At 39.2% G+C, this 19,806-nt stretch overlaps 1 protein-coding gene across 5 annotated transcripts in view; it reads right to left on the bottom strand.

Annotated features, from left to right (window-relative positions):
* The window catches only part of LCT (lactase), a 60,593-nt gene extending 40,821 nt beyond the window's left edge, over positions 1–19,772 (bottom strand). For all 5 annotated transcript variants that reach the window (XM_019925503.3, XM_073807745.1, XM_073807747.1 and 2 more), the window contains exons 1-2: positions 9,777–19,772; positions 1,479–1,558 (exon numbers count right to left, since the gene is read on the bottom strand). In XM_019925503.3, the coding sequence (XP_019781062.1) occupies positions 1,479–1,558; positions 9,777–10,416 (720 nt within the window). In that variant the 5' untranslated portion in view covers positions 10,417–19,772. The remainder of the gene's footprint in view (positions 1–1,478; positions 1,559–9,776) is intronic.
* Between the last annotated feature and the right edge of the window lie 34 nt (positions 19,773–19,806).

The raw sequence follows: 19,806 nt of genomic DNA, 5'->3' as shown, positions 1-19,806 counted from the left end.
ACCTGGGAACTTGGGAAGCCTATGAAGGCCCACGGCAACCCTCCACATTAAGCCTTGGCCTCTGTGTTCTTTACTAGCTCTCCAGGTGATTCTGGTACATACCAAAGCTTGGGAACCGCTGATCTAAACAAGTGGCTAAGGGTTCCAAGCTGGGAGAGATCACATCAGGTTGAGTGAGGGAGTATTATTAACAGAGGCCTCCTGATGGAGGGCACATCCACACAGATGTTAAAAATAGATAGAATTTTGTTGGAAGAGATTTGAGGAAGGCCAGGAGGATAGGACTTGAGGTAGGGAATGCAGGAGAGTCGGCAGGAAAAATAGCATACACGCTGGGACAAAAAGGTGAGGCCAGAGAGCAAGAAGGCCTGAGTGAGCCATATTCTGGAAGGCCCTGAGGAATTTCACCAATTCAGGGGAGTGTAGCTTCTCAGTAGGGAAATGAACAAAACTGTGCTTTCGGAAGGTGGCCCAGATGCGTGGCAGGAGTGGGGGCAGAGAGACCAGTTCAAAGACTGCTGCTTGACAAACACTTTTCAATCAGCACTTTGGTCTCCTGAGCTCATAACTGATAGCAATTATCGCCCCTCGTAAAAGAATTTAGATGGTAATATGGCCATACAATCAGTCTTGGACCTGGCCATTTCAGAACCTTATCATGTCTGGTTTTTAAATCCCTGAGCTGGTAAATCTGAAATTGGACCTTGGCATATGGGGCCTCCATCATAACACAGACACCAGTGCTGCACAACTACAGAAATCAGTTGTTTTCTCTGAGGGCGTTCCATACCGCCCAGCAGCCAACATTACAAGGGCCAAAGCTGTTAAATTCTCAGATGTTTTAACTTTTCTTATTAAAATTATATTTAAAAGGTGTATTTAGACGAGGTCAAAACCAGGATGGGCACTCTAGGGGGACATTACTTTTTTAAAAAAAAAAAAACCTTTACCCTAGTATCTGTTTTGCTAAAAACACTGACCTCTCTTCTAAGAAGCTCTTTTAATAAAAAGTCAGAGCAAGAGCAGAGGCATTTGACTTCTTTGTGCAGGCAAAATCTGACACTTGACCAAGTGAGAGCTGGGGCTACAACAAATAGGATTTTGTTTTAAAGTAATTATGAATCTAGAGAATGCATAACACTCATAAGAGGCATTTGTAAGAATGTCAAGCAAACTATTATACAGAGGATGGATAAACAACAAGGTCCTACTGTATAGCACAGGGAACTATATTCAATACCCTGTGATAAACCATAATGGAAAAGAATATGAAAAAGAATACATATATATATGTATAACTGAATCACTTTGCTGTACAGCAGAAATTAACACAACATTGTAAGTCAACTATACTTCAATAAAATAGATTAAAAAAAAGAATGTCAAGCCAACAGACAAAAATTTCTCTTGGTTTTTTAAAATTAAAATAGCAACTTTCCTGAGAAGTTACAGATACTATTTCTTTGGGCTGTCATTACCTTGGCAAGTGCAGACGTAGACGGTTCTAGCAGGAGCTCGGAGACCACCTGGGCTCGCAGGACGACAGAGAGCTTTTGGCCTGAAACCAACCAGAGGAAGGGCTGAAGGTGAGAGAGGAAGGAGCCTGTGACCCCAGAAGCCCCTGGCGAACTCATTTCCTCTTGACCTTTCTATTCCATGTTCACTGACTTTAAAAAGGATTTCTTAAGAAATCACTCACATGATTTTACCCTAGCTGAAAGATTTTAGAAAACAAGGTAGCTTTTTAAAAAATGTCCTGGGCTTCCCTGGTGGCGCAGTGGTTGAGAGTCCGCCTGCCGATGCAGGGGATACGGGTTCATGCCCCGGTCCGGGAGGATCCCACATGCCGCGGAGCGGCTGGGCCCGTGGGCCATGGCCGCTGAGCCTGCGCGTCCGGAGCCTGTGCTCCGCAACGGGAGAGGCCACAACAGTGAGAGGCCCGCGTAACGCAAAAACAATAAATAAAATAAATTTAAAAAAAAAATTAAAAATGTCCTTTTAAAGAGTGTTTCATGTAAATCAGGATGGTGAAGTGCAGGACACTTGTAAAGTCTTTTGTAAGAATAAAAGCAGTTCCTTCCCTCAACCCTGAGCAATGTAAAAGGCGGAAAGGAGAGAACTGCGTCCTAAGTTCCTAATAAACCTTGGTCTCTGCGTGCTTTACAAGCTCTCCAGGTGATTCTGATACACAGTAAAGCTTGGGAACCATTGGTTCCAAACAGCTAACAGTTCCAAGTGGGGAGGGACTTTTGAAAGGCAGGGCGTTCTCAGGGGACTGCTGTTACCTGTCCTTTTTTGCTGTGCAAATTGTCCATTCGACACTTACTGCGCATGAAGGAAATATAAATCTGTGCAGCTTGTACCCACTTGCTTTGACATTTGATCACCTAACAGTGGTGCTTAAGCTTATGTGCATCAGAATCACCTGTCCTTCTCGTCAGCCCACTGGGGTGGGCCCAGGAGCAAGTGCCTTTTAACAAGCTTCCTGGGTGCTTCTGAGGCAGTGATGCTCAGACCACAACTCGAAACACGCTGCTGTGGACTTGGGATTCCTCAGTTGTTAGCAATGCCATCTAACTCTTTGATGTGCATAAGTCTTTATCTCCTGCTGGATTGTGTGCTCCTTGAGGGGCAAACTTAAACATTTCTCTAGGCCCTCCAAACAGCAAGCTTAGGACTGGGTGCATAGGCAGGTGCTCAGACCTGTGCTTTGGAAACAGTAAACAAAAATTGAATGAAACCAGAGTTTGAGACTTAAACTATAAGACTGTATGTCTGACTTCTCTCCTGCATCCAAATTCTATACAGGAGAACGATCTCCCCAGTCAATGAAACCACTATTAACAACCGCTGCCAACTATCAAAGTTCTTATTTTGATAAACATAATGGAACTTTGAAATCCCCTGAGAAGGGAATATCACTCAGAGACATTTAGTCCTCATTCTGATAAGATAACAATATTTGCCAGTTATTCAGTGATTGTGCCCGATGGAGCCATTTCATATTCCACAGATTTCCATGCTTCAGTCTATCGTCACATCAGCTCACATAGAACACATGTTCTCAGACTGTGCTGAACACTTTAAAATGTACAATTTAGTATTATCTCTGGATCAATGACACGACACAAGAGTACAGTTAATCCCTAAGCACAATTGACCCACAAATCACTTCTATTTGACTTTACAAGCTGTTTTTAGAATCAGAGTGAACTAATGTACCTGAAGTCCCAGAAATTCTCATATCATACAAAATAAACTTCCCGATATGGTTCCCAACCTGTTCCCAGTGCAAGCACAAACTATACTTCTTAAAATAATGTAAAATGCAGATTACTGAAAACTAGATTCTCATTCTAAGCTTGCAGTTTCATGTTTTCTTGGGAATGAAATGGGGGGTAATTGCTCTGGCTTAAGATAATTCATCTTGGAATTTTTGCTGGAGATGGTTAAAAGTCGGTATTCTTGTCTACAGAACTCAAAGTCAGTATTTGCTGTGGGTTGAGAATTAACTGTTTCAAGGCCATGTAGAAAAATCACTGCACAGCACTGTGTAAGTTCATGTCCCTCACAGGCATTAGTAGATTTCACTAAGGATAAGCTCAATTCTGTTTCCACCACAAAGGGAAGTTCTTCCTCCAAAAACCATTGCCGTTGTCCATTAAAAAATAGTCCCTTTCCGTTTGCTCCTTTCTCTTTTGCCTTAAATGCTTCAATAAAAGTAATACGGACAGTATTGAACTGCCAGTATCAATGCTTCAAGAGGTGGGTGGGGACTCAAGTGTTGCTGTAGATTGTGTCCCAGTGTTGTACAAGAGGTGGGTGCTGTGTGCAACTCTACTCTTATGTGAGAGGGATGTTCACTCTCCTGCTCTCCCTCTGACTCTCTGCTAAGAACCTTCTTTTGTATCCTTCCCATGGTGCACATTAAAAACATCAATAGGAGGTTTATAATAACACATATAGAAAGATTAGAAAAGAACTTTTCAGAATTGTGGTAAAAATACATAACATAAAATTTACCATTAAAATTTTTTTAAGTGGCTTTAAATACATCCACATTGCTGTGCAACTGTCACCACCATCTACCTCCCAAACTTTTCCATCATCTCAAGCTGAAACTCTGTGTCCATGATCAGTATCTCCCCCATTTCCCCCTCCTCCCAGCCTCTGGTAATCATTATTCTACTTTCTGTCTCTGTGAATTTGATCATTCTAGGTCCCTCACATAGGTGGAACCACACAATATTTGTCCTTTTGTGTCTGGCTTATTTCACTTAGCATAATGTCTTCAAGGTTCATCCATGCTGTAGCATGTGTCAGAATTTCATTTCTTTTTAACGCTGAATAATATTCAATTGTATGTATCTAGCATATTTTCTTTATCCATTCATCCTTGTCTGGGCATTTGGATTATTTCCATCTTTTGGCTATTGTGAATAATGCTGCTATGAAAATGGGTGTGCAAATATCTGTTCAAGTCCCTGCTTTCAATTCTTTTGGGTATATACCCACAAGTGCTAGATCATATGGTAATTTTATGTTTAATTCCTTGAGGAACTGCCACAGAGTTTTCCATAGTGGCTACACCGTTTACATACTGGCCAGCAATGCACAGGGTTATAATTTCTCTCTATCCTCACCAACACTTGGGATCTTCTGCTTTTTAAAAATAGTAACCATTCTGGTGGCTGATGCACATAAGCAGGAGAATTAATCAATAAAATGTGGCTTAGTCCCACAATGGAATATCAGATAGCAGTGAAAAGAAGATACTATAGCTATATTCAACAATATGAATAAGTTTTTGAAACAGTTTTGTTGGAGAAAAAAGAAGTCCTAGAGGACTACAAAAAGTGTAATACTCTTTCATGATGCTCAAAACCAAACCAATCAAAATTGAAAACTATATTGTTTAAGCACACATGCAGTTGGGATAGAAACTATATTTTTAAAAAAGTAATGGAATCTCAATGAGATACCATCAGAATGGCTAAAATAGAAAGGATGAAAATGCCAAACGTTGGTGAGGATGTGAGGCCACTGAAATTCTCACACACGGCTAGTGGGAGTATAAAATGGAACAATTGCTTTGGGAAACTGGCAGTTTCTTAGAAAGTCAAATACATCTCTCCCCTGAAATCCAGCAATTCCACTCCTAGGTATTTATCCAAGAGAAATGAAAACATATGTCCATGCAAAAACTTGTACAAGAACGTTCATAGCAACTTATTTATAGGAGATAAAAACTGGAAATTGCACCAATGCCCCTCAATTGTGATACATCCATGATAGAACACCACTTAGAAGAAACAAGGAGCAAATTACTAATACAGCAACAAAATAATCTCACAAACATGCCAAATGAAAAAAGACAAACAAAAAAGTACATACTTATGATACCATTCGTAACTATGCTGATAGAAGTCAGATCAGTGGTTGTTCCTTGGGTAGGGATTGATTAGGAAGGGATAAAATTGATCAGGAATGGGATTTTTGGAGGTGTTGGTTAATGTCTTATATCTTGATAAAGGTATGGGTTACATGGATGTATGGGTTTGTCAAAACTAATCAAAGTGTAAAATTAAGATCTATGCACTTCACTGTGTGTAACTCATACCCTGATAAAAAAATTCTTAGGAAAAAATCAGAACTGCATTTCACCTTGTTTATTTTCTAATCAGCAGTAAATGGGAGTTTAATTTTTTTTTTTTTTTTTTTTTTGTGGTACGCGGGCCTCTCACTGCTGTGGCCTCTCCCATCGCGGCGCACAGGCTCCGGGCACACAGGCCCAGCGTCCATGGCTCACGGGCCCAGCCGCTCCGCGGCATGTGGGATCCTCCCGGACCGGGGCACGAACCCGTGTCCCCTGCATCAGCAGGCGGACTCTCAACCACTGCGCCACCAGGGAAGCTCGGGAATTTAATTTTTAAACATATTTTTAAAACATGGTGAATTTTGGGGGGCTACAATATATTTAGTAAAATCCCAATTTTTCTGTAATTAAATATTTTTATTCAAAACGTTTGACCTTGTACCTCCATTACGGACACCAAATGGGGAAGAGGGGAAAGCCATAGACTAATAAAAATGGATGGAATATTTAGCACAGTGGTAACCTGGGATGGGGTGGGAGAGAATGGGAGATGAGATAGGGAAGAATATACAAGTAGACATAAGTTGTGGTATGGTTTGTTTTGTTTTATAAACTCTCAACCTTCCAATTAATTTTTTAACATTAAAAAACTGAGATATAATTCATATACCATAAAATTCATCGCTTTAAAGTATACAATTCAGTGGTCTTTAGTACATTTACAAAGCTGTGCAACCATCTCCACTAATTCCAGAACATTTTAGTAACCCAGGAAGAAATTATATAACCATTAGCAGTCACTTCCCATTCTCTCTTCTAGCCCCAGATATAGCTACTCTACTTTAGTGTCTCTATAGATTTGTCTACTCTGGATATTTAATATAAATGAAATCATATAATATGTGGTCTGAGACTGGCTGCTTTCACTTGGCATAATGTCTTCAAGGATTATCATGTTGTAGTACGAATCAGTACATCATTCCTCTCAAGGGCTGAGTAATACTCCATTGTACTGATATGCCACTTTTTGTTTATCCATCAATTGATGGACATTAGGGTTGTTTCCACTTTTGGTTATTACGAATAATACTGCCATGAACATTTGTGATGCGTTTTTGTCTGGACATTTGCTTTTATTTCTCTTGGATATATACCTAGGAGAGGAATTGTTGAGTCATATGGTAACTCTAAAATTTAACTTGAGGAACTGCCAAACTGATTTCCAAAGTGGCTGCACCATAATTCATTCCCACCAGCAAAGTATGAGTGTTCCAATTTCTCAGCATCATTGCCAACACTTGTTATTGTGTCTTTTTTTAAAAAAATAAATTTATTTACTTATTTATTTTTGGCTGCATTGGGTCTTCATTGCTGTGCGCGGGCTTTCTCTGGTTGCAGCAAGTGGGGGCTACTCTTCGTTGCGGTGCGCAGGCTTCTCATTGTGGTGGCTTCTCTTGGTGTGGAGCACGGGCTCTAGGTGCATGGGTTTCAGTAGTTGTGGCACGTAGGCTCAGTACTTGTGGCTCTTGAGCTCTAGAGCACAGGCTCAGTAGTTGTGGCACACAGGCTTAGTTGCTCTCCAGCATGTGAGATCTTCCTGGGCCAGGGCTGGAACTTGTGTCCCCTGCATTGGCAGGCAGATTCTGAACCACTGCGCCACCAGGGAAGTCCCTGTCTGTCTTTTTTATTACAGCCATCCTAATTGATGTGAAGTGGTGTAATATATATATTATATATATGTATTATATATTATATATAATTTTTTGCTGTTTTCTTACTCTTTAAAAAATTGAAGCATAATTGACCTACAACACTATGTTAGTTCCATGTGTACAACATAGTGATTCAATAATTCCGTGTTACAAAATCACCACAGTATTCTGTTATATTTTAATTGCTGGACTGAGTGGTCACTCCATGGGTGTTAGTTATTGTGTGGCTGAACCACACTGACTCTATTTTGTCAGCTCCATCTTCGGCCCACAGTCCTAACCCCTCCCCTTCCTGTGTGACTGAGCTTTAGCCTACTCACAAGTAATGCACCCAAGCCAGATAAGTTTCCTATCAACTTTTACCCTTGTCTTCATCAGATACAAGAACTGGAAGAATGCTCTTTAGCTGACACAGATGGTTAATGGTCCTCAAGGAATAATGGTCATGAGACCCCCAAGGGGATGGAAAAACTTCCAGTCCCACTGGTGCAGATGTGCTTCTCCCTTAATAATCAGACTGCATTTTTAGCTTTGGCCCCTTTAAATTCCCTTGTGCCCCTTTTGGCAGTAAGGAATGCAGCTGCAAATGCTTCCAGATCGCTGTTCACCCTATCTTACCCATATGTAAATTACCCACAATAAACTCCATAATTGCATTTTATGAAGTTGCCTGCTTCACTTTTTGGTCTCAAAGTTCCTTTTCAGTTTGGGGGATATTATTCAATATCCCCACCTTCAAAAAGTTATTTTGCTTTTAACCAACATATGTTGGTTAAAAGCGGCCATGGCTCACGGGCCCAGCCGCTCGGCGGCATGCGGGATCTTCCCGGAGCAGGGCACGAACCCGTGTCCCCTGCATCGGCAGGTGGACTCTCAACCACTGCGCCACCAGGGAAGCCCAACATAATTTTTAATAGTGAAAATTAAATAAACTTATATACAAAAATGAAAGAATATTTTAAACTCTATGATCCATTAATATAATGGGAACCTGTAACAACACTGAAAATCATGCTTTCAAAGAGTTTTTAATAAAATGAGAATATATTCATTAAATATGTTAAGTTTCAAAGGCAGAGTATACAAGTATGCAGATGTATTATATACTATGCATAAAAATATACATACAGTATATAATAAAAACCAGGAAGCATATATAATCCAAAATTGGTTCTCAAAATTGGTGTACCAATTTTTTGGTGTACCTAGCCTAGATTCACCTAGGGAATTTATTAAAATCAATGTCCTGATTCCATCCGGGCCTACTGAATTGGAACCTTAAACTAGCCATGAAGCAGGAATACGGACAATTGTAAGCATGCTCTTCTCACTATCTGTCAGCATATTATTATTTTATCTTTGTATTTGTCTCCCCTGCTGGAATATAGGCTTCAACTAGAACATGTAACTCGCTTTGCATAAGAAAAAGGGGAGGCTCAGGAATTCCCTGGAGGTCCAATGGTTAGGACTCTGGGCTTCCACTGCAGGGGGCATGGGTTTGATCCCTGGTCGGGGAACTGAGATCCCCCAAGCTGAGGGGCATGACCGAAACACACACACACACACACACACACACACACACACACACACAAAATAAAAATAAATAAATAAATAAAAGAAAACGGGGTGGATGAGAGGATGGGCAATCTTGAAATGGTAGGAAGAGTCAGGGATGCAGGACTGGAGAAAGGAGGACAGAAAGATAATCGGTGATAGTGCAGACTCAAGATTGGGCAAGGGGACTTCCCTGGCGGCACAGTGGTTAAGAATCTGCCTGCCAATGCAAGGGACATGGGTTCGGGCCCTGGCCTGGGAAGATCCCACATGCCGCAGAGCAACTCAGCCCATGCGCTACAACTACTGAGCCTGCGCTCTAGAGCCCACAAGCCACAACTACTGAGCCCACGTGCCACAACTACTGAAGCCTGCGCACCTAGAGCCCGTGCTCCACAATGAGAAGCCACGACAATGAGAAGCCCGCGCACCACAACGAAGAGCAGCCCCCACTCACCACAACTAAAGAAAGCTTGTGCACAGCAACAAAGACCCAACACAGCCAAAAATAAATAAATAAATTTATTAAAAAAAAAAAAAAGATTGGGCAAGGGGGCTCAAAAGATATTTTTCAAAGGGAATGCTGGGCACTGTACAATGTAAACCACCCCTACCTACCTCCACTGGGAAATCTTCAGTACGGTATTAATTTCTCACTAATAAATAGATATGGGGGACTTTTTTTAGGCTGTGCTTTGTGGCATGCGGAATCTTACTTCCCCGACCAGGGATGCTTGAACCCATACCCCCTGCGGTGGAAGCTCGGAGTCTTAACCACTGGACTGCCAGGGAAGTCCCAAAGGGACTATTGGAGGTAAGTGGAAAGAAATGCTGAGTCCTGCTTTAAGGAGGGTGGAGGAAGGTGGGTAATGAAGGCTGCCGGTGGGTCAGCCACCTGGGTCATGTGTACTCACCTTGAGAAGCATATTTTTCATGGAAAATCTCATAGGCTTTTCTGTGGGCATCAGTGAGGATCTGGAGACGTGAAGATCTTGATTCCTGGTGGGGAAGCTCCATTATCACTTCCTCCAAGTCACTAAAAGTGAACCAGATCTCAACTAGGTCCCCAAAGGAGTGGAAGATGAAGGAGGCATAGTCAGCAAAGAGATCAGCAAAGGCCTCAGTTCTCTGGACGGTGCTGGCAGGAAGGGTCTGGTGGTGCAGGACCACCAGGGGCTGAAGCTGAGCACTCTTGAGGGCCTCAAGGAGTTGCCGGTAGCACTGCACTGTTTCCTTGTCTGGGTTCTTGGAGGTTCCTTCTGGGAGTAGCTGTGCCCACGGCAGAAATACTTTGTAATGAGTGATCATAATGGCACGAACACTGCTAAAGTACTCTGGCAGGAAAGAGGGCAATGGCTGGTGACAAACATAAATTTCTTTGTCTCCTGTTACAAAGGGAGCATCCTGGTTTCCCAGTGGACCCCTCAGGTTGTGTAGCAAGTCGCTGGTTAGAGGACCAGCAGCTGAAATGAAGTTTCTATCAGATTCCCAGTCTAACCCCCAACAAGAAAAACTTAGGAGGACAATAAGGACTAAATGCCAGACTAGCTCCATCTTCAAGGAACTGTTAGGAGGTATGTGGAATACTTACTTTATAACTACAGTTGAGGTTGTAAAATATTAAGTGACTGTAAACATTTACTATGTAACTGGGTTATCTACGATAATAAAATCAGTATGTGATTCACCTATGTAACATCAAAAAAATTTAAAACTATAAGAGATAACACAAAAACCTCAAACTTCTCACACAATTTATGCCAAGGAACCTGGGAAGTGTCTGCAGAAAAAAAGTTCTCCACATTTTTTCTTACTTACAAATTATTTTAAAACTTATTTACATAGCAGAACAAAAGTGAGTTCCTCGCCAAACTTTTTTTCTCCTTTAAAAACATGTAGCGGGGGGGGGCTTCCCTGGTGGCGCAGTGGTTGAGAGTCCGCCTGCCAATACAGGGGACACGGGTTCGTGCCCTGGTCCGGGAAGATCCCACATGCCGCGGAGCGGCTGGGCCCATGCGCCATGGCCGCTGAGCCTGCGCATCTGGAATCTCTGCTCTGCAACGGGAGAGGCCACAACAGTGAGAGGCCCACATACCGAAAAAAAACCACACAAAAAAAAAACATGTAGAGGGACTTCCCTGGTGGCGCAGTGGTTAAGAATCCGCCTGCCAATGCAGGGGACATGGGTGCGAGCCCTGGTCCGGGAAGATCCCACACACAATGGAGCAACTGAGCCCGTGCGCCACAACTACTGAGCCTGTCCTCTAGAGCCCGTGAGCCACAACTACTGAGCCTGCGTGACACAACTACTGGAGTCCGCGCCTGGAGCCCTTGCTCCACAAAAGAGAAGCCACCACAATAAGAAGCCTGCACACCACAATGAACAGTAGCCCCCACTCGCTGCAAGTAGAGAAAGCCTGCGCACAGCAACAAAGACCCAACGCAGCCAATAAAAAAAAAAAAAAAAAAAAAAGTAGGGACTTCCTGGTGGTTCAGTGGTAAAGAATCCACTTTACAAGGCAGGGGACACGGGTTCGATCCCTTGTCAGGGAACTATGATCCCACATGCCACAGGGCAACTAAGCCTGCACGCCACAACTACTGAGCTCTTGCGCCCCGTCTAGAGCCCGTGTGCCACAAACTACAGAGCCCACGTGCCGTGGAGCCTGTGCACCACAACTAGAGAAGAGAAAAAACCTGCATGCCACAACTAGAGAGAAGCCTGGGAGCCGCAATGAAGACACCACGTGCCACAACAGAAGATCCCGCATGCCTCAGTGAAGATCCCAAGTGCCGCAACTAAGACCCCATGCAGCCAAAAATAAATAAATAAAAAATCTTAAAAATAAATAAAATAAAATAAAAATATGTAAGTAAATGATGAACACATTTTGTAAAAGATTCAAACAATACAGAAATATATATGAAAACTTACTAATTCCCCTCTTCCCTTCCCTTCATAGGGTAATCACTTTCAACACTGTGCTTACTTCCAGTTTCCTTTCTCTGTACATATTAATGGCTGTTCAGGAGTTGGAATGCCAGTGTTTAAATCTCATCTGGCGAAAGTTACTAAATTTCTCTGTGCCTGCTTCCTCATCTGTATAATGGTGACAGATAGGTTGTGAGATTTAGATGAGGTCATTCATTAGCATATTAAGAACAATGCAACTGAATGATAGCTATTATTACATATATATAATGCAAACATACATGTGTATAACATTTAAAATATATAATTTAACATATATGGAATTATGTCTTATGTAGCATTCCTCAGTTGTTTTTTATTTTCCTTCACTTAATAGTGCTTGGAGCTCTGTTTATACCAGAATATGTAGACCCACTTCTTTGTAACAGATGCATAGCATTCCACAGTAAGGTTGTACCATAGTTTAACCTCTTGCGTATTGAACACTGGTTGGTTCTTAATTTTAATATGTTGCAAATTAATATCTGTATCTTTAGTTATACATCTTTGTCCACATATCTTTTATTTAAGATAGATTCTTAGAAATTAAGTTGCTGACTCAATGGCATGCCCATTTGGAATTTTTATTGTAATCCAAAGTCTTCTAAAACAGGCTTCTTCAAATTTAAATCCTACCTACACTTAGAAGTGTGTCTAAATCTCTCTGGTTTGCTCACACCTGTTATAAAACTTCATATTTTGGACACTTGTTTCTGTTTAGAGGGGTAGCTTTTCAGGTTAATTGGCTACTTGTTTTTCTTCTTTATATCCTTTGTACATTTTTATTAACTTATTATTGATATAAGAACTCTTAATAGAGTTTGGATATCATGTATTAAAATGTGATAGAAAAAAAATTTCTCTCTAGTGTTAGTTTTAAAATTTGGTTTATAGTGTCCTTCAAAATACATTACTTGGTACCATATTTTTGAAAGCTTGTGTGAAATGTATTATTTAATATTCTTGTTTCTAATCTTTAGATCTTTAGCCCATCTTGAATTTTAACTTTGTTTGTGCTGTGTGGTAGGTTTATCAATTTCTAATGGGTTACTGAATAGGCCATTCTCTCCCCACTATTTGAAATGCCAACTATCAGAAATGAAATATCTATCTAGACATATGTGTTTCTAGACTTTCTACTCCTTGTCTATCTATTCCTGTGCCAGTACCACAGTATTTCAATTTTTATACCTGTGTAGCGTAGTACTTTTCACTTTATGATAGGACATGGCCTCTTCTATCATTCTTTTTCCTAGAATTGTCTTGTTAATGTATATATATATTCATTTTAATAGAAAGTTTTATTTCACTTAGTGGAATTTTCAAGGTGGCCCTGACAGCTTCATATAAATGTATCATTTTTCAGATTCCTGTGTTTATAATCATTATCTCTCTAAAAGCATATTATATTAATTATAGAAATATTAAATAAATGCATTCTCATAAATATCCCCAAAATTTAGATAATAGTTCCATTTGCCTTATACCTAATCCCAGCTACTTCCTAAAAAGTATTCACCATTTATTACATGTGTATGTACATAAAGAATATACTTTTACCTAACAAGTTTACAAAATAAGAGGTACTATAATGTGAGTATTGATCTACAACTGGTATTTTTACCATATAGCACAACTTGGAGATCTTCACATTGTGCAAATATTGATATATCTTATTCTTTTTGAAAGCTGCACTTTGTGACCTTGCATAATCATTAATTTGTTGATTAGGTTTTAGGTTATTTTCCATTTTCAGTGTCACAATGTCACAATGAATGTCATTGTATATACCTTTTTCTATACATATATAGGTTATTTCTTCAGGGAAAATATTGAAGAGTACAATTGCTGGGTAATAGGGTAGTCAGTTATATTTTAACTTCTAATGGTACTGACAAATTTTTCCCTAAAAGGAGTGTCCCGATTTATACTCCTACCAGTAGTGCATTACATCAAATTCCAGACAAACCCACCAATGCTATTACAATATTATCAAATTATTAGTGTGTTTATAATTTTGAATGATTTTTAAAATTGATTTGTATCAGCTCTGTATCCATTTTGGGAAATAATCTTTTTCCCATTATAAACTGAGAAAATACATAGCTATTGAAACATATATATAGTATATTCTTCTCATCTGCAGTTTATTTTTCCTGGACATTAATCCTTTCTCTCGTATATAGGTTGAGAAAACATTTTCCCAATCTGTAGCTCTGGTTTTTAATTTTTAAACTTTGGTGTAGTCAAATTTATTAATTTTTTTCCTTATGGCATCTCTGCTTACACATAGTTTTAAAAAGCCTCTTCTACAAAGTTATAAGAAAAGCTTGTATTTTTCCTTTTTAAAATTAATTTTTAAAAATTGATACAATTGACATATAACATTATATTTGTTCCAGGTGTACAACATGATTGTATACACTGCGCACATATCACCACAATAAATCTAGTTAACATATCCATCACCACACATAGATACAAATTTTTTTCTTGTGTGTGGTGAGAACGTTTAAGATCTACTCTCTTAGCAACTTTCAAATAGAGTGTTATTAACTATAGTCACCATGGTGTACATTACATCCCCATGACATTTATTTTGTAACTGTAAGTTTGTACCTTTTGACCACTTTCACCCATTTCACCCACCTACCACCTCCACCTCTGGCAACCACCAATCTAGCCTTTGTACCTATGAGTTCATTTTTATTTTATTAAAAATATTTTTTTAGGGACTTCCCTGGTAGTCCAGTGGTAAAGAATACACCTTCCAATGAAGGGACACGGGTTTGATCCCTGGTCGGGGAACTAAGATCTCACATGCTGCAGGGGAACTAAGCCCACATGCCACAACTACTAAGCTCACGCACCTCAACATGAGAGCCTGCATGCCGCAAACTACACAGCCCATACACCCTGGAGCCTTCGCGCCACAATTAGACAGAGAAAACCCGCACACCACAACTAGAGAGAAGCCTGTGCACTACAACTAGAGAAGCCCATGTGTCACAACGAAAAGATCCCGCATGCTGCAGCTAAGACCCAACATAGCCAAAAAAATAAAATGAATAAATTAAAAAGTTACTCTAAAAATGTTTTAGATTCCACACAGATTATACACTATTTGTCTTTCTGTCTTATTTCATTTAGCATAATGCCCTCCAGTTTCATCCATGTTGTCACAAATGACAAGATTTCCTTCTTTTTAGGGCTGAATAATACTTGATTGTACATATATATACATTTTATGCATTCTTCCATCAGTGAACACTTAGGTTGCTTCCATGTCTTGGCTATTGTAAATAATGTGGCAATGAACATGAGGGTGCATCAATCTTTTTGAGTTAGCTTTTTCATTTTCTTCAGATAAATACCTAGAAGTGGAATTGCTGGATTTATATGGTAGTTCTATTTTTAGTTTTTTGGGAAACCTCTATGTTTTCCATAGAGGCTCTCACCAATATTACACAAGAGTTCTCTTTTCTCCACATCCTTGCCAACGCTTGTTATTTTTTGCCTTTTTCATAATAGCCTTTCTCATGGGTGTAATGTAATAGCTCATTGTGGTTTTGACTTTCATTTCCCTGATGATTAGTTATGTTGAGCACCTTTTCATGTATGTTGGCAATCTGAATATCTTCTTTGGAAAAATGCCTATTCAGATTATCTGCCCATTTTAGATGGTTATCTTGTATAAATTCTTTACATACTTTGGATATTAAGCCCTTATCAGATACAGTATTTGCAAATATCTTCTCCCATTCTTTCATTTGACTGATGGTTTTCTTTGCTGTGCAGAAGCTTTTTAGTTTGTTGTAGCCCTATTTATTTATTTTTGCTTTTGTTGCCTTTGCTTTAGCGTCAAATCCAAAAAATCATTGCCAAGATTGATATCAAGGAACCTACCACCTGTGTTTTCTTCTAGGAAGTTTATGATTTCAGGTTTAATCTCCAACTCTTTAATCCATATTAACTTTTGTGTATGGTGTAAGGTAGTGATCTAGTTTTCCCAACATCATTTATTTAAGAGACCGTCTTTCCCTATCGTATATTTTTGGTTCCTTTGTTGTAAATTAACTGACTATATATACATGGGTTTATTTCTAGGTTCTCTATTCTGTCCTACTGATCTATACGTATGTTTTAATGTCAATACCATAATGTTTTAATTACTATACCTTTGTAATACAGCTTGAAATCAGGAAGCATGATACCTCTAGCTTTATTCTTTCTCAACACTGCTTTGGCTATTCTGGGTCTTTTGTGGTTCCATACAAGTCTTAGGATTGTCTGTTCTATTTCTGTGAAAAATGCCATGGAAATTTTGATAGAGATTGCACTGAATGTGTAGATTCCTCTGGATAGTATGGGCGTTTTAACAATATTAATTCTTCCAATCTGTAAGCACGGAATATCTTTCCATTTATCTGTGTCTTCTTCAATTTCTTTCACCACGCTTATAGTTTTCAGTGTACAGGTCTTTTACCTCCTTGGTTAAATTTATCCCTAGGTATGTTTTTTCTTACTATGCAACTGTAAATGGGATTATTTCCTTAATTTCTTTTTCTGGTAGTTTTTATTAGTGTATAGGAATGCAGATTTTTGCATATTGATTTAGTATGCTGCAATTTTGCTGAATTCATTGATCAATTCTAAGTTTTTTGGTGGAGTCTTTAGGGTTTTCTATATGCAACATCATGTCATCTGCAAATAGTGACAATTTTACTTCTCCTTAATTTGGATGACTTTCTTTCCTAGCTCTGGCTAGGATTCCAATACTATATTGAATAAGAGGTGAGAGCAGGCACCCTTGTCTCATCCCCAAGAGTATGATTAGCTGTGGGCTTGCCATTTATGGCCTTTATTTTTAATATTTGGCCATGCTGGGTCTTAGTTGTGGCACATGGAATCTTTGTTGCCGTGTGCAGGATCCGTTTTTAGTTGTGGCATGCAGGATCTAGTTCCCCGACCAGGGATCGAACCCGGGCCCCCTGCAATGGGAGCACAGAGTCTTAACCAGGGGACCACCAGGAAAGTCTCTATGGCCTTTATTATGTTGAGGTACTTTCTCTCTATATTCAATTTGTTGACAGTTTTTTAAAATCATAAATGGATGTTGAATTTTACCAAATGCTTTTTTCCCCATCTACGGAGAGGACCATGATTTTTATCCTTTTTTGTTAAACTGGTGTAATACACTGATTGATTTTCAGATGTTGAATCATCCTTGCATCCTGGAATAATCCCACTTGATCATGTTGTATGGTCATTTTAACATACTGTTGAAGTTTTGTTAAGGATTTTTGCATCTATTTTGTACATCAGGGATATTGGCCTATAATTTTCTTTTCTTTAGGTGTCCTTGTCTGGCTTTGGTATCAGGGTAATGCTGGTTTCATAAAATGAATTTGGAAGTGGTTCCTCCTCTTTGATTTTTTGGAAGTGTGTGAGAAGGACTGGTATTAATTCTTTAAATGTTTGGTAGAAGTCATCAGTGAAGCCATATGGTCCTGGACTTTTGTTGGGAGGTTTTTGATTATTGATTCAATCTCCTCACTACTAACCAGACTACTCACATTTCACATTTCATCATGATTCAATCTTGGTAGGTATGTTTCTAGCAGTCCACTTCTAGGCTATCCAATTTGTTGGCCAACAATCATTCACAGTAACATCTGATTCTTTGTATTTCCATGGTACAACTTGTAACACCTCCTCTTTCCTTTCTGATTTTGAGGGCTTTTTTGTGAGTCTAGCTAAAGTTTTATCAATTTTATCTTAAAAAGAAAAAAACCAGCTCTTAAGTTTCATTGCTCTTTCCTTTCTTCTACTAACTTTGGGCTTCATTTTTTTCCCCCCAAGATAGCAAGTTAGGTTGCGATCTTTGTTTCTTGATGTAGGCTTTTATCCCTATATACTTCCCTCTTAGACTGTTTTTGCTGTATCCCGTAAGTTTTGGTATGTTGTTTCCATTTTCATTTCTCATTATTTTTAAATTTCTTCTTTGACCCATTGGTTGTTCAGTAGGTTGCTTAATTTCCACATATTTGTGAAATTTTTAGGCTTCTTGTAGTTGATTTCTAGTTTTATACCATTATGGTCAGAAAAGATGCCTGATACTGATTTCAGTCTTCTTAAACGTATTGACTTGTTTTGTGTCCTAACATATGATCTGTCCTGAAGAATTTTCCATGTGTGCTTGAAAAGAGTCTATATTCTGTTGCTTTTGGATGGAATGTTCTGCATGTCTGTTACATCCATCTGGTCTAAACATGTTATTTAAGGTCAGTGCTTCCTTATTGATAATCTGACTGGATGATCTATCCTTTTGATGAAAGTGGGGTACTAAAGTTCCCTGCTATTATTGTTTTGCTGTCTATCCTGTTAATATTTGCTGTCTATGTCTGTTAATACTTGCTTTATATATTTAGGTGCTCCACAGCTTTATTTGCACATTTTCTTTTCCATGTGTCCTAGAGATATTTCCATTTCAAACATCTTCATTTCCCTCATTTTAGTTTGCATAACTCAGAGCATTGCTATATCACAATTTATGTAGTCATTTGCTTATTGATGGACATCTGTCGGCATTTGGTTGAAAATACATTAAATTTATGGATCAGTTGACAACTTACAATATTTAAGACGTCCTATTCAGAAAGAAGTTACATCTGCTTACTAAATACTCATCTAATTTTCTTCATAAAGATCTTATACATGCTCCATCATCCATTAGCCACTTCGTTTCCCTGACAAGTAACATGTAGAGAAAGGGGGTGTGTGAAAAAGTAAGCACACTTATTCAGATGGGTAAAAACTGATTTTAGTTGTATTAATGGCCTCACTTTGCTTAGAGCCCCTACTTTCACTAACGACAGAATTGGGGAGGAGAAGACAGATTCACCATTAAGGAACTCATCTTCCCTGGGCTTCACACTTTGCTTTGGGGTTCAGTATTTGATCAAATTGAAGTTCAAATTTCTGTCAGGCTGTTTCTCTTTTCGGAACCTCCTCACCCCATTTTCTTTATCAAGTTGGGAATCAGTGCATGGAAGGAACTCTTTCTTGCTGTCTTCTGAGTTTTTACTCGTTGTTCTTCCTATCACCTGTTACTGAACGTCCCTGCCTTAGTCCATGCCTTATCCTAGACTCTCCTGTCTCAACAGGAAGTCTGAGATCCTGTACACTGAAGTTTCCTTATTCCAACAGGCTCTCCTACCTCCATTAATTAGGAACATAGTTTTCACAGGAGCTTATACCCTGCAGCTGCTAACTGCAACTTCTCTATCCATTTCCAGTCTCCCTTACCCTATTGTACACAAACCAGTGGAGAGAGGTTTGTATTAGTGAACTCAAATACCACATATAAACATTCCCCAACTGGCCCCGCAGGCCCCAGAATCATCTGTTGTCAAAAGCTGCAGCAAAAGGAAATGCTACATCATGTACATACTGATCAAAGCTAAGCCTCAGGGACTATTAATATCATAAACAGCAATAACTCATTTCCTGGAAAAATGCCATAAAATTTAAGAGTGGTCTGTAATATAGAAAATGACATATTGGGGACTCCCCTGGCGGCCCAGTGGTTAAGACTTCACCTTCCAATGCAGGGGGTGTGGGTTTGATCCCTGGTTGGGGAGCTAGGACCCCACATACCTCATGGCCAAAAAACCAAAGGAAAAAACAGAAGCAATACTGTAACAAATTCAATAAAGACTTTAAAAGTCGTCCACATCAAAAAAAATCTTAAAAAAAAATGTATTTCCCTTAAAAAAGCAGTTAGAAAATAATTCTGAGACCTTACTCTTAGGATATATAAGTTAAAAAAGTTATTAAAGAGTAATGCAAAAAGTATAATAAACTTTTTATTTTCATAAACTGTCTTTAAAAAAAACCAAAGAGAACTGGAATTAACCTTGGAAAGTCATCTCCAAGGCCTCTTAGCTTTCACACTAACAAATTCTTATAAG

This window comes from Tursiops truncatus, chromosome 7 (genome assembly GCF_011762595.2).
Source record: "Tursiops truncatus isolate mTurTru1 chromosome 7, mTurTru1.mat.Y, whole genome shotgun sequence".
In the NCBI taxonomy this organism is placed as follows: Eukaryota; Metazoa; Chordata; class Mammalia; order Artiodactyla; family Delphinidae; genus Tursiops; species Tursiops truncatus.
Note: the sequence above shows the minus strand (reverse complement) of the source record. Positions and strands in the feature narration are given on the sequence as shown.